This window comes from Phragmites australis, chromosome 1, assembly GCF_958298935.1.
Source record: "Phragmites australis chromosome 1, lpPhrAust1.1, whole genome shotgun sequence".
NCBI classification, from domain to species: domain Eukaryota; kingdom Viridiplantae; phylum Streptophyta; class Magnoliopsida; order Poales; family Poaceae; genus Phragmites; species Phragmites australis.
The window spans coordinates 11,017,123-11,030,498 of NC_084921.1; the positions used below are offsets into that span (position 1 = coordinate 11,017,123).

The 13,376-nt window shown below is 40.7% G+C and overlaps 2 protein-coding genes across 3 annotated transcripts; both read left to right on the top strand.

Moving 5' to 3' along the window:
* Window positions 1–1,827: 1,827 nt before the first annotated feature.
* Window positions 1,828–6,063, top strand: LOC133931102 (uncharacterized). The gene is made up of 4 exons (XM_062377921.1): window positions 1,828–1,902; window positions 4,712–4,793; window positions 4,915–4,970; window positions 5,534–6,063. Exons 1-4 carry the CDS (start codon window positions 1,828–1,830, stop codon window positions 5,660–5,662), a joined length of 342 nt encoding a protein of 113 aa, XP_062233905.1. The 3' UTR covers window positions 5,663–6,063.
* Window positions 6,064–7,558: 1,495 nt separating this feature from the next.
* On the top strand, window positions 7,559–12,021 carry LOC133909464 (uncharacterized). 2 transcript variants are annotated; one of them, XM_062351905.1, is made up of 6 exons: window positions 7,559–8,047; window positions 9,074–9,124; window positions 9,219–9,270; window positions 9,901–9,959; window positions 10,463–10,508; window positions 11,580–12,021. In XM_062351905.1, exons 1-6 carry the CDS (start codon window positions 7,976–7,978, stop codon window positions 11,786–11,788), a joined length of 489 nt encoding a protein of 162 aa, XP_062207889.1. In that variant the 5' UTR covers window positions 7,559–7,975; the 3' UTR covers window positions 11,789–12,021. The 2 variants fall into 2 exon arrangements, with proteins under 2 accessions (XP_062207889.1, XP_062207898.1); XM_062351914.1 differs by having other exon boundaries at window positions 7,567–8,047; window positions 11,598–12,002.
* The last annotated feature ends 1,355 nt before the right edge of the window (window positions 12,022–13,376 follow it).

Genomic DNA, 13,376 nt, shown 5'->3' on the forward strand with positions numbered 1-13,376 from the left:
CTCATATCAAGACTTAATATAGCCCATAAATTATATCATGGCAGCCTAACCCATCTCTATTTGTGCCATATTCAAGTTGGGCCTTGACCAAAAAAACACGGTTCTAAGTCCTGACTATATCAACGTCTCCACACTCGGATCTTGCTCATCCTCGAGCAAGTGATTGCAATCCCAAGTGAACAGCCAAAAATTCTGCAAAGAAGCTCGTACAAGTATATACCAACATTTATCATTAAATCTACTAGACCTCCTCGCCCAAATAGCTAATTGCTTCTCTCCCAAAGCTGCTTTGTATCTTCCACAAATAAACACCAAGAACTGAACACTCCGATAAGGAACATTTGATTTCAAATCAAGCACCAGTATTTTATCTAGAAGAAAATAGCCTCCTCAAATTTTCAAGAAGTAATAATTGTGCATCCCTAACAAAGGTTCACTCTCGGGTCGCTCAAAATCTTTAAAACCTTGCCTTTTACTCCATCCGATTGTAAATATAGGTCGTTTTAGACTTGTGTATAAAAATTAAAAAAGTAGATCAAATGATCTTGTTATCCTTTATTTATTCTGTATTAGAAAAGATAACTTATTTATTTATAAGAGTGATAGTATTTATTAAACAAGAGCAAAACGAGAAAAAAAAAGAAAAAAATGCATAGAAGTTCGAGAATAATTTATATTTAGAAATAGTTGAGAAGACTAAAACGATCTATATTTACAATCAGATAGAGTATCTACATGTGTAGGTTGTATGTGGATTTCGGTGAGGTAGCCAAACTAATGCTCAATAAATCAAATTAAAGAATATTACGCTACGAGAGCTCTGGTAAAAAAAGGTCATTGGAGTTAAAACTTTCGAGAATGTTGAACATATGGCAGAGGTGAAAAATTAATATGGGAGCACTCGTGATGCTCCCACGACATGCCACCTTTATGCGGTGGCATTCTTTCTCTTTTTGCAACAGGGACTGAAAACGAATCCGATATGACATCAAAACATGCGAGCCACATGTATTGACCTTGACCATTTTGTCCAAGTGTCGACGAGCCTGCGCCCACTATGTCTTGCTTGAGATAGGGCTTTGCGCATTCAGCGTCGGAGGATAGGCAAGGCCAACCTGGGCTACGGCTCCCCAGCCTTTTTGCAATAAAATAAAATAAAATAATAATAATGTTAGGTATGCAACTCAATTTTGTTTAGGTTAGAGATCATTTGACTCTAGCTACCTACCTGTTAAGAACAAACGCTGCTAGATACATAACAAGATAAAAAATAATTTTTTTTCAATAGCTTGCCAGTATATATTGATGGTCAAATTATAGATAAGTATAACTAAAAAACATAATGAATGACTGCAAGGATAAAAAGCGTCAAAGAGTGTATCTGTCGTGGCTATCAAACTGAGACTTTGACTAGTTGTAATTTTAGTGTGTGTGTATATATATATATAATATTACTTTTTAGAATTATTTTTAGGTATTATAATATATTAATCTCTCTCAAATATGTATTTCAACCAAATATGAGAAATATCAATGTATATTCTCCTATGGCTATAAATTATACCATATATTAGTTCAATGGTTTAGCACTTGAAACATCTTTAAATTTATTTTGTTATTTAGCCTCTTAAAATTTTGGTCCAGCTCCGTCACTGTGCGCATTGTCTATGCTTTTTTCGCGTCCACCTCATTCGTCTTCTACCCTATGCCAGAGGTCCAGATAAATTTTGACAAGCGATATAGTTGTTCTCGACTGATGTTTCGGAGGTCGCATGATTTTTTTTACTACTGCTACTCCTCCTATGCAACAAAATAGTAGCTGCTGCCATGACGCAGGGCTCTTTTTCTTTCGGCAGCCGCCATGCCATGCAGATTGCAGGGCAGGGGAACCAAAATTTGTCCGTAAGAGACGGAAAAAAAATCTAAAATTAGATAATATATATGAGTGTATTTGTTAAAATAGATAATATGTTATCGTATTTATAATTTTAATATTTGTATTCGGTACATCTTTACCGAAAATAAAATTTCGGTATACCGTACGCAGAAAAACCGCGAGCCTGGTCATATTCAGTACACCGTGTGTCGAATAGGGCACTATAGCCCATATTCGGCACACGGTGTGCCGAATATACCCTTTGCCTGCCGTGCGGTGAGTTGACGTGATATGCATTTTCGGTACATCGTACGCCGAAAAAACCTATATTCGACACATCGTGTGCCGAATACGGCACTGTAGCCAATATTTAGCACACCGTGTACCGAATATCAACCGTATTCGGTACACAGTGTGCCGAATATTGACTATAGTGCCGTATTCGACACACGGTGTGTCGAATATGGGTTTTTCGGCATACGATATATCAAAAATCTATTTTCGGTAAATGATGCGCTGAATACGAATGCTAAATTTTTAAATACGATAACATATTATCTATTTTAGCAAATATACTCATATATGTTATCTAATTTTAGATTTTTTGTCTGAGAGATGGCAGGAGCGAGTAGCAAAGTAAGCACGGCGAAGGGGCCTCCATGAGCCTACCGTGCACGGCGAAGGGTCTTACGGGAGATGATGCGCTCGTTCGCATGGAGCCGCGCTGTTGCGGCCTCCCTATACTCGCTGTTGAGGCTGCGAAGGGCGGCAGGCTTGCTCGCGTAGAACCATGCAACCGCTGCCCTCTACGTGCACCGTTCGGCGCACCGAGCTGCGTAGTATTCAATGAGCTTGAGTATTGCAAGCGTGTCAGATTTTCCAATCCTGCTAGTTTAGCATGGTCTCAATTTCTCTTCTCTCATGGCTTCTTGTGTCAAAAATCCCAACGGATGACGCGTTGTTGACACACAAGTACATGCCCCAAACAGATACGATGAGAGCCCCGCTCATAAGAGGAGACTCAAGCTTAAAGATGAACCTATAAGCCGAAAGGAGAGAGCCAAGAGAAATATTGTCTGAGTATCTGTTGAAGTTTTAGTACTGGGGGAAAACATCTGGGTCTTCCTCTCTTGCCCTTTGAGGGTTTATTTATAGAGAGAAGGGATAGAAAAAAATTACCAACAAGCCCATAAGATATTATGTTACAATCATATGCATAGAGGGATATTTTAGGTATTTTATCCCTTTACATACTACGTGGTGGCTGAGACACTATAATAGGTATAATAATACAATAATGTATCATCTAAATATCTTCAGGCTTGAACGTGCCCCCAACAACGACTGTTTGTAAGAATTTTGTATGACGGAACCATCTTCAGCCCCGTCCTTCAAATAATTGCATTTAACTAGGTTTAGCAAGCATATTTTCTCACAGAAAATATTCAACTTTTTTTTGATTATAAATTGTTTTATCATGTAGATAATGTTACATGGAACCAGAAAAAATTGTTTCACTTGATTTGAAGCTCAGATAAATTAGTTATCGATTTTATAAGGTTGAGCTATTTTTATGATTTTTATCGAAATTCGATAAAACTGATCGGTTTTCGATAAAATTTGAACGGTTTTTGAAGGAAATCGAACGGTTTTTTATCACAAACAAAATGCGATCTAGTACATTTAGTTATGAGAGGATACCTTATCTAAAGTTAATGTTACTTGCAAGCAATGTTTATATTAAGATATCCAAATTATGATTGACCAGCGATTATATCGTAGATAAAGAAGTCCACCTAGTTCTATATCATATTGTAGGTCGTGCTAAGATAGTCTACACATACACTATGATGATGCTATCGGTGAGGTTCAAACACCATGTTTGAGTCTCTCTCGCTGAAGCATAACATGACTTCTCAAGTACCATAAATTAAGAATACATCGCTATAATAAAATAGATCAAATAGATGTGGTTGATGATAAGATTTGGTATTTATAATGGTTATTGTAGCAATGATTGGTTTAATGGACGACCAGTAATCAGTATATTCATTGATAGAAAGTGCTCCAACCATGATGAACAATACTCCGACCATTAAATAGTAACTCTGACCAATGAACAATAGTACTTTATGACCACAACTAGTGACTACGATAAGTGGTCATGATCAGTGACGCGATTAGTGACCATAATTTGTTTCAGCAGTTGGTCTCCGGACAGATAGGAAAGCTGGTCGAATTTAAGTACATAGATATGTCAAGTATATAGTCGAATCTAAGAAGACTGAGCTGCAATAAAAGATACTCGTAGATATATGGGAATTTACGTAGTCGATTAGAAAAGATACGTTAATTATAGAAAATTTGGAGATCAAAAGACATAGATGAATTATATCTGTAAGTCTTGTTCAATTTGAATTATAAGTTCTGATATTTTACAACTAAGATCTGCTACACTTAAATATAGGAGGGTCGTATCTGATTGAAAAAAGGAACTAAGTGATTAAATCAATCTACTCTGTCTTTCGTCTTTTGCCTAATTTTTATAATCTCGTTCTCTTTTTTTATCCATATTACTATATGTTCTTGATCTCAACAACCAGATAAACCGTTGACTATCTGTGCTCCGACGAGGTCCGATGACACAGTGCTACGATCGGGATATCCTGAATACCGCTCATTGCATTATGCACACGAGACGCTTAATGTTTAACATGACATCTTCTCGTATTAACAGATATCAAAATCAGCTGAGAGTTTACCAGGAAAGATCTCCGATAACTTTGGAGAACAATAGAGAGATTACCCCATAATAGATAAGGCTGGAGATGCTAGGGAACCCCTCTGGTGCTCCTGTCGCTGCTCTCGCTCAGCCTTGTTCGCGTCGACGCTGCCGCCGCGGCGTCTTCTTTTCTCGGTACTGGGCCTTCTCTCTTCCTTCCTTCGGCTCTGGATCGGGCGTGTTCCTGAGCGAGAGATTGTTGCTGGCATGTACGCGGATCGAGTGCTTACGGCTGGTCTTTTGTGTTCTCTTGCAGCGGGTCCAGGATGGGAGAAGGGAGTATCGGCTGCAGCGGACATGGTTGGTGTACAGGTTTGCGATTCTATCTCCTCTGATCTCTCTCTCTCTCTCTCTAAAGGAAGCTTGATAAGTTCTTGAGTAGTCTTCAGAAAAAAAGAGTCCCAGAGCTACTGCATGTGCTTTTCACTAATGGAGTAGTTCTTGATAAGTTCTTGAGTAGTTACAAAGTTCATGCAAAATTGCAGACGCAAAACTGAATCAAGGGAATGCAGCCGGAGATAATAGCATGCTGATCGAGCTGAATAGCCAAAAACAAATATTGTCATATATTAAATAATACACTTATTCAATATTGAGTCAACTGAGTGATTGAGTCCGTACATTATTATTTTTATGTCAGCTGGTAAGCTGCCACCTTTTTTGTTAGAGCAAACGCAGATTTTTCCCAACTAGCTAGAAAGATTAAGGCGCTCTGTATATAAACAAACAAACAAACACAAAAGGGAGTTACATGAATTGAACGTCCATTTGGTGAAACAAGGTCTTTTTTAGAATAAGGAATAAATATTTGATGAAACAATAAGATGGCTACAGCGTTTCACCTAACTAACTAATTGGTCCTCGACCGTGTTCAGAAGGGGGCGGCATCGGCGGCGAAGGAGGAAGAGGAAGGGCGGGTGGTGCCGGAGAGGGTGGAGATGGCGTTGAGCATCAACGACTACCCCTCCAGCGGCGCCAACAGCCGACACATCTCGCACCCATGATCGATCCAACGATGAATCAGAACTGCATGCATGATGCGCATGGTTTCGACCAGAGACTGTGGAAGACCATCGACTCCGATTCAGCAATACATATGCAGAATTAAATATATGTTCCTTCCCATGTTGGAAGTGCATGCATGTTGATCTCGAATTAACGCATAATGGAGCATTAGCTAATTCGCAAGTCGCAACTAGGTCATCTCCTTTTTCCTGACCCTGAAGATCCGCCACTGGCTTAAGCCCCATGAAGATCCGCCCCCTGGAGGCAGCACTACCGAATGGTTATGCAGAGTTAAATGCGTAATGCTAATATGATATCATTTCTATCACAAATGTAATGACATTATTTATTCCCTTGTCGTGTTGGTACATTATTCAAAAGTATACTATTTCTCGCACAAATAGTATATTTCTTACCGAACAGAGATAGCAATGTTTCTGGAGTCCATTAACTGTATGTCATCGAGATTATCCCAATTTTATTATTTACCATTGATAAAATTCGATTTCACTTCATACAATTGAAACGCCAAATTCTTCATTTCGTACCATCACCATCTCATGACGTCCGTTTACGCTCTATTTGGCCATAAGATATGTCTATTGTGTCTCTATTTTATGGGTATAGAATTTCACACTATACAACCGCACCAAAATAAGTATACTAAAATTTTTACTCTATATCACTGCACCATAAGTTCACTCTATACTAATATCAAAAGTTTACTCTATACCAGATGTCCACCAGTGCACAGATCAATTTTCAGATTGAACAACTGTAGCTCATGTTGTTAAGCTAAAAACATGACGATAGAACTGAAGAAACTGAATAAAAACCATTATCTGCAGCTCATGTTTTTAAGCTGAAAATTGACATAACAAGTCCAAATAGGCCGTGTGAAAAACATGAATGAGGCTAAAAGACACTATCGGTACTTGGAAGAGGCTAAATCCCGTTTTGAAATGGAACTGGCAAAAGCTAAAAAGGAGGCACGCTGAAAAGCGACCAGATTCGATGAAAGCTGCTTCAAAACCCAAAGGTGATGAGGTTCGCAAAATGGAAGAGCTAGATGGCATCATATCTACTGAGCAAGTTGAACTAAATAGACTCACAAAATGTTTCAGCAAAATTAAAGATCAGACAAGTATCTATAGCATTATTGCTTTGCCTCCTTAACTTAGTTACCATACCGTATACCAGGCTTCAGAACTTCAGCAAAAAATTGAAAATGCTAGGGGGTAAGTGCTCAAGGATCAAAATATTAAAGTTTCTAACATCCAATCTGTAAGTATATGAAATCACACCTTTTCTTCTACTGCTCCAAGCCTAGATAGCAGAGGAGATGCTATTCGCTGGGCCATGTGTTCGCCATGCCCCCCTCATTGCCGGCCGCCATCGCCACGGGCCCCATTCGCCGTGAACGCTATCTCCGCTGGCACCGTCACCATGGTCCCCCTCTCCATGAGTATCGTATTCGCGGGCGCCATCGCCTCGAGCCCCCTCGCAGCCAATGTCATCCCTGCCGTCGGCACCGCTAATGTCGTCCCCACCACGACCCGCGTTGCCGATGTCGTTCTTGCCGCAGCCCATCTCCATCTTGATTTGGGGGATCGAGGGTTCGGGCGAGACTGGCCAGACGAGGGTTTAGCGCTCTGTTCAACCTAGGTCAAACTTGGCATTTTGATAATGTTTGATATACTAGTTCATTGTAACATCACGGTAATAACATGGATTGGCAGTGGTATACAGTGAAATCGAACTTTATTTATAGCAAATTATCAATTAGGATGATTTTAGATGGCATACAATCAATTTTCTCATGTTTCTGAAGATCTCTCCTTCCCTTAACGACCACAGAACTTTGTGTCTGCTCGGCATGGGTTGATCCAATCCGAAAGCAGCTCGGCATGGGTTGATCCAATCCGAAAGCAGCTCGGCCTTGATAACTCTATGGGCTAGGCCGACAGATTCACCGTCTTCCTCGGACCAATCGAAATCGAATTCCTTAGTGTTCCCTCGTCTTCTTCTGAGCCCAGCCATCCAAAAACAAACGAAGAAGGTCCTGAGCCCATCCGTGGTCCGTGGAGGAGGACGAAGACGACGAGCCGAATCGGACGGCCGCGGCTCGACCGGTGGCCGCATCGCAGTCGCAGACGCTGGAAACCGCGCACGCACGAGGATTTCCCTTCAACGCAGGGGGGTTTGGTTTTCCTCCGGCGGCAACGACAGGCCACGCTTCCCCTTCCCGAGACCCCGAGGCGGATTCGATCCATCCATCTCGCGAGCCGAGCAGAGGAGGGCGGGCGGGCGCCATGGACGCCGCGCGGTGCCCTGAGATCCCCCGGCGCTGCCACCACTGCGCCGGGCCCCTCTCCAAGGACATGGTAAGCCGACGACCCACCCCGGGATCGCGATCGCCCTCGTCTTCGTTTCCCTTCCCCTTGATCCGGGCCGGGTCGTGGATCGGTCTTGGGTCCCTTAGTTTGTTACGCTTAATCTTCAGTTGATGTAGCTAGTGGTTGATTCTACGTTCTTTTTTTTTTTTCGCCCTGTTCGTGCGCCGCCTTCGAATTTGGGCGATGAACCGTGGCGGCATCCTTTGATATTGTTAGGTTGTCATAGTTTTTTATTTTGGCCTGACTCGGTATGCATTTTTGGTGTACGAACGGTCAAAATTCTGCGAGTAGTTGGTGCTAAGATAAGCCTATGTTTGTAGTCGTAATTATCCTGTGCAAAGTTTGGTGGCTCGGCAGTAAGGTTCTCATTTTAGATTGGCAGGAAGAATTTTATGTCATGTTTTATAAGTGATTTATCAAGGTTTTAAATGTGATTTTCGCGGCTTAGTGGCAAGGTCTGGAAAAAGCTACATCTATTGCTAGCTAACACGGAAGCTATCCTTCTTCGCGCTTTAGTATTAAAAAGGAAAAAAATGTAGAATAGGTATATAATCTAATTCATATTCAAAGATATTACAAAACTATGGCACTCTATAATACACTAGATACTATATTAAAGATCATAAATCACAATATTCATACTGAAAAGTATCCATCAATAAGAAAAGTGAATGTTGGAGAAAAGTAAGATAAAGTGTCCTGTTAAATTTCTCATACTTGAGCCTTATAAGAGATGCATTTGAGCTTCTAATAAAGTTGGATTTAAAAATTGGCTTGTTGTTTTGGCCTGTTGGTACAAATGTAGAAAGCGAAGCTATCACTAGCTAGGAGCTAAGGCAGTAAGGCAAATAGCGGAGCTATTTGGAACTAATACACTTGTAGCTAGTATAGCGGCAAATTATATTGTCGCTTCGTGTATGGGGTCAAAAATAGCTATAGCGCATCTATAGCTAGATATTTAGAACCTTGTGGTTTATGCATTTGACTGATGCACGATCCCGGAATTGTTCGAAGGAATCAAGCAGCTGGACGGTGCCTCCGTTGGTTCGAGATAGCTTCTCCATGGTGCGTTCCCCCTCCAGCTGGACTGGACTGATGTTGTTCTATAAGATCTTCTGTGCTTTGTTGTTAATACATGTATGATTCCATCTTGTGGCAGATTGGTTCCGCTGTGGGGGGTACAGCAGGAGCATTTTATGGTTTTAACCATGGTATGTACCTGTTGTTCCGTTCCGTAATCTGATTGAGCTACTTGTGCAGTAGTTGATGCGTCTGCATGGCAGATGATTTGTTAGTTCTTTAGCTATTATTTTCCCCACCTTTTTTTTACTGGGTTGTAATTACGAGTAAGTTAGTTTGGAGTCCATATGCAGCAGCTGTGCCATCTAATGTGTGGTTGTGGAGTTGGCATGTCAATACATGTTATTCATCTTATAGTGTGCCTTATTAACATTTCAAATTCCTGTAAACTATTCAGACACCACACACGCTTGTAGTTGTTTGTATGTCCCAAAAACTCTATTTATGTTATCCTTTCAATTCAGGGATTATCGTTGCATGTGAAAATTGTACCTTGCACATAGCAGAATTTGTGTTCTTCTAGAGCCCTCCCACTACATGCCTGTACACATGGAAGTTTCTTTTCCTCTTTGGTTCATGTGATATTTTCTCACCTAGATTTACATCTAGTAGATGTTTTTACTTGGTACGCTTGTCGGCAAATGGATATAGAATGAATTTGATTAACCATTTATTCCCTTCTCAAGTTTTGATGTACTGATGTTATTATGCAATTAATAATTATTATACTATCAGCATTAATTTTGGAATTCTTTTTGTAGTTACGCCTGTCGTTCGACGTTACATAAAGGGGCCAATGTGGATCCATTTTCTTGTCGGTGTAAGTACCATGCACTTTCCTGTTCCAGACATTGGTAGTTTTCTTATTGACCTGTTTAGCATGAGTAATTTTGAGTTAGAAAGTTCTTTTATACAGCATGTCCATCGCCGTGACGAGTTTCAGTTGTAACAGCAGAACCTGAAAAGGGGGGGGGGGGGGATTATTTCTTTTGTTTATGTATCAGATATCAAGCTCTAGTCTCATTCTAAATTATTCTAAACACACCATTCATGACTTGTCACTGGACACAGCACTGAATATTCAATCTGGCCCTGTATTCTATCTACAATTCCATCACATCAGATATTCTTTAATTGGAATGTACGCCCTGTTAAGATTTCTTAGTCTATAGCCATAGCTGCGCCAAGAGAAGTTTGAGAAATTTTTTTTGACACGCACTATCTTTTTTTTTTGTCAAGAATAAAAAAGAGGATAACATGGTGATCTGGTGTAAAAATGTACTGATTTTGATACTCCTATCACCGCCCCCCCCCCTCATGCAGGCACCTCCAGTCGTTGTGTTCTCTTCTGCATGTGCTGGATTAGCAGGTTAGGCGTTACTCTTCTATATTTATTTATTTATTACTTTTTTTTGTTGGCTCCATTTGATAGTTTATATTGTTCACTACTAGATAAATTGTGCCTTTACCTTTCAGGATTACGAAAGTCACCGTAGAAATTTAATTTATGTTTGCTTTCTGCAAAGCTCCAATAACCATTCTTGGCAAGACACCTTGTGTCAAATTGACTTGTCCTCTTATACTTTTGTGATGCCCCTCCTAAAGGTTAGGTTTTTCTGCAATGAGCTTTGATTTGACCTTTACCTAGCACATACCCATCTAAAGTAGAACAGGACCAGAAGGGACCTCAGCATTTTAACTTCTGCTTACAAAAGGATGGTCCTGAACTCCTGATTGGCGTACATTGAATATTTATCTCTCGCTTCCTGGGTGTAAGCTTTTTCCAAGGTAGATGTTGGGCATGTGGGGCTTTTTAATATTGTCAAATGCTTAGTACTATACTACTAATACTCCCTCCGGGTTTTTATTTTTACTTAATCATTTTGGACATCAACACGGTTCAATCATATGTACATGCATGACTCACCTACCAGTTCAGTCATATGTACATGCATGATGCTAATGCCTAATGGTTGTATGAAGTGTTTGGATTGTGAATATGCAATTTGCGGTTGTGAATGCTTAATCCACATTAATTTAGCAGCAGTTGTGGTTGTGGGATGGCAGATACCTGCTTAGGAGTCTAATGTGTTTATGAGATCAAACTCTTTTAAGGGAACTTATGTGCACATTGACCACCATAAACAACTCCATGTTTACTTGTTGAATTATACAAATCGCCAAATCCGTAACTGGCCTGTAGTTGTTTTTTCATTATTGACGTAGAGCCAATGACAGCATCAAAGTGCATAATTTTCAATTCAATGTTTCTCATGGTTAGCGTAGAACATTTAGTTGTGAAGATAGTCGAACATGGTAGTAAAGAGGCAAGTATTTCTCTCAATCTCACATTTTTGCTTCTGTCCAATATCACTAATGAGCCTCCATGGAATCGGTAATGACAAATTCATTGCATGCCATGAAACTGATATCCCTGAAGTTATATTTTTATCTGTAGGTGGTACAATACCAGCCGCTGCACAGCTGGTTTCATCATCCTATCATGCAGCCATGTCGTCGCCCTCCTTTGCCCGCTCTGCCTCTCATGCAACCATGCCATCGCCCTCATTTTCCCACTCCGCTTCTCATGATGACATGCACAAGAGAAGCTATCCTCTGACTGTGCAAGGCAAGAATACCGCCCTGTAAAACGTGTTTGTGTTACCACTTCTCGCTCGTTTAACGAGAGATGCTTTTGTAAATGGTAAGATTTTCCCGTGGACCGACGCTATATATGTTTTTTTTAATAAATTTTGGTATTTATCTCTATGCATAACTTGGAGTGTGATCACTTCATGTCTATTTTCCTGGTGGTGTTGCGACCGGCTTATACTCGTTTGGGACCCATTTCACATTTTCAGTGTGCCAAACTTTCAAACAGGACAAGATGTTTGTAGATCCATTTTTTTATGTTTTATCATTGATCATGGTATCATCGCTTTCGTTGGGTTTACCATGTAAAGATGTTGAAAATATAGTTGGGACTACGTGATGTGTTTATCATGATATCTGGTATAACCTGCATCACGCCTGCGTGGCTACATTTTTCAACAACATATCACCAGTTCTGCTGCACTGCTTTGTTCAGAGGCCACGTAACCTGTTCCTTGTGGAGGAGGAAAGCATTGTCTCGCTCCAGTTCATCGAATCGTCGCGCTTCGCTTTGGGTGCCAATATGCCATGGATCTGGTCGTTCGCGTGGCGACGAGATCGATCAATGTCATGCAGCTGGTAGCGGTGGCTGACGAGTGGCCTCTGCTTTAGCCTTTGCGGATTGGTTCAGCGTGACGTGCCTCATCTGTAGCCTTGTTACATTACATATACGCCCAGGCCCAAATCTATCAACCTCGGAATTGAAAAGGAAGGCCGCGAATTGATATGGAGGGTGAACTTATATGTTCGATTGTATATAACATGATATTTGTGGTGCAAGGGCTGTTGGCTCTGACTCTGTAATAATAAACGGTTATGTACATCTTCTGATGTATAGGCTGAGATAGTCTTATTTTACTATCAAAAAGGTAAGTAAGAATTTTAGAGGTCTAATGACACCCATTATATATGTGGAGTTTACGGACCCTGCGGATGACAAGCCCATCCAAAAGACAACAAGTTCATACACGCCATTGAAGCTAGCAAAAGCTCTGCATCCACCAAGCCTTTCACAATTAAATTTCTATTAGTATCTCCCTCCGACTACACGCAAGAGAGTCGTATGACTAGATTTAGATCTATTTGGGCTAGTCATGCACCCTATTGTAAAAGTCAGAGATCAATACGAGATAAACATGACGTAGAGATATTATCATAAGGGAGACATGAATCTATATAAAAACCACCAAGTGTGTTCTTTGATTCATCTACTTGAAGCATCCCCTATCTCTTTTAAATTCGTAAGATCAACGGTTCACCGATCATCGATAGCTGGCACTGTCCGTGGGGATCATGACCAACGACGTCGAATCTTCGCCACGTAACAAGTCGCTGACTCCACCCAAGTCTACATCAAGAACTGGTTTCTTGGATGAGGGGCGGTGCCGGAGGGCTTCAAGTTCCTTTTCATCTCCATCGATACCTTTACCAAGAAATGACTCAAGTGTTGATACAATCAGCCAAATATCAAATCTCTTCGGAGCTACTACGATCAAGACATTCCACAACTAACCCTCCAAGCTAGGTACCTAGTTCTACGACCTGTTCTTAGCCAACGTAACAGCAACAAGCTATCCCAGAAGTA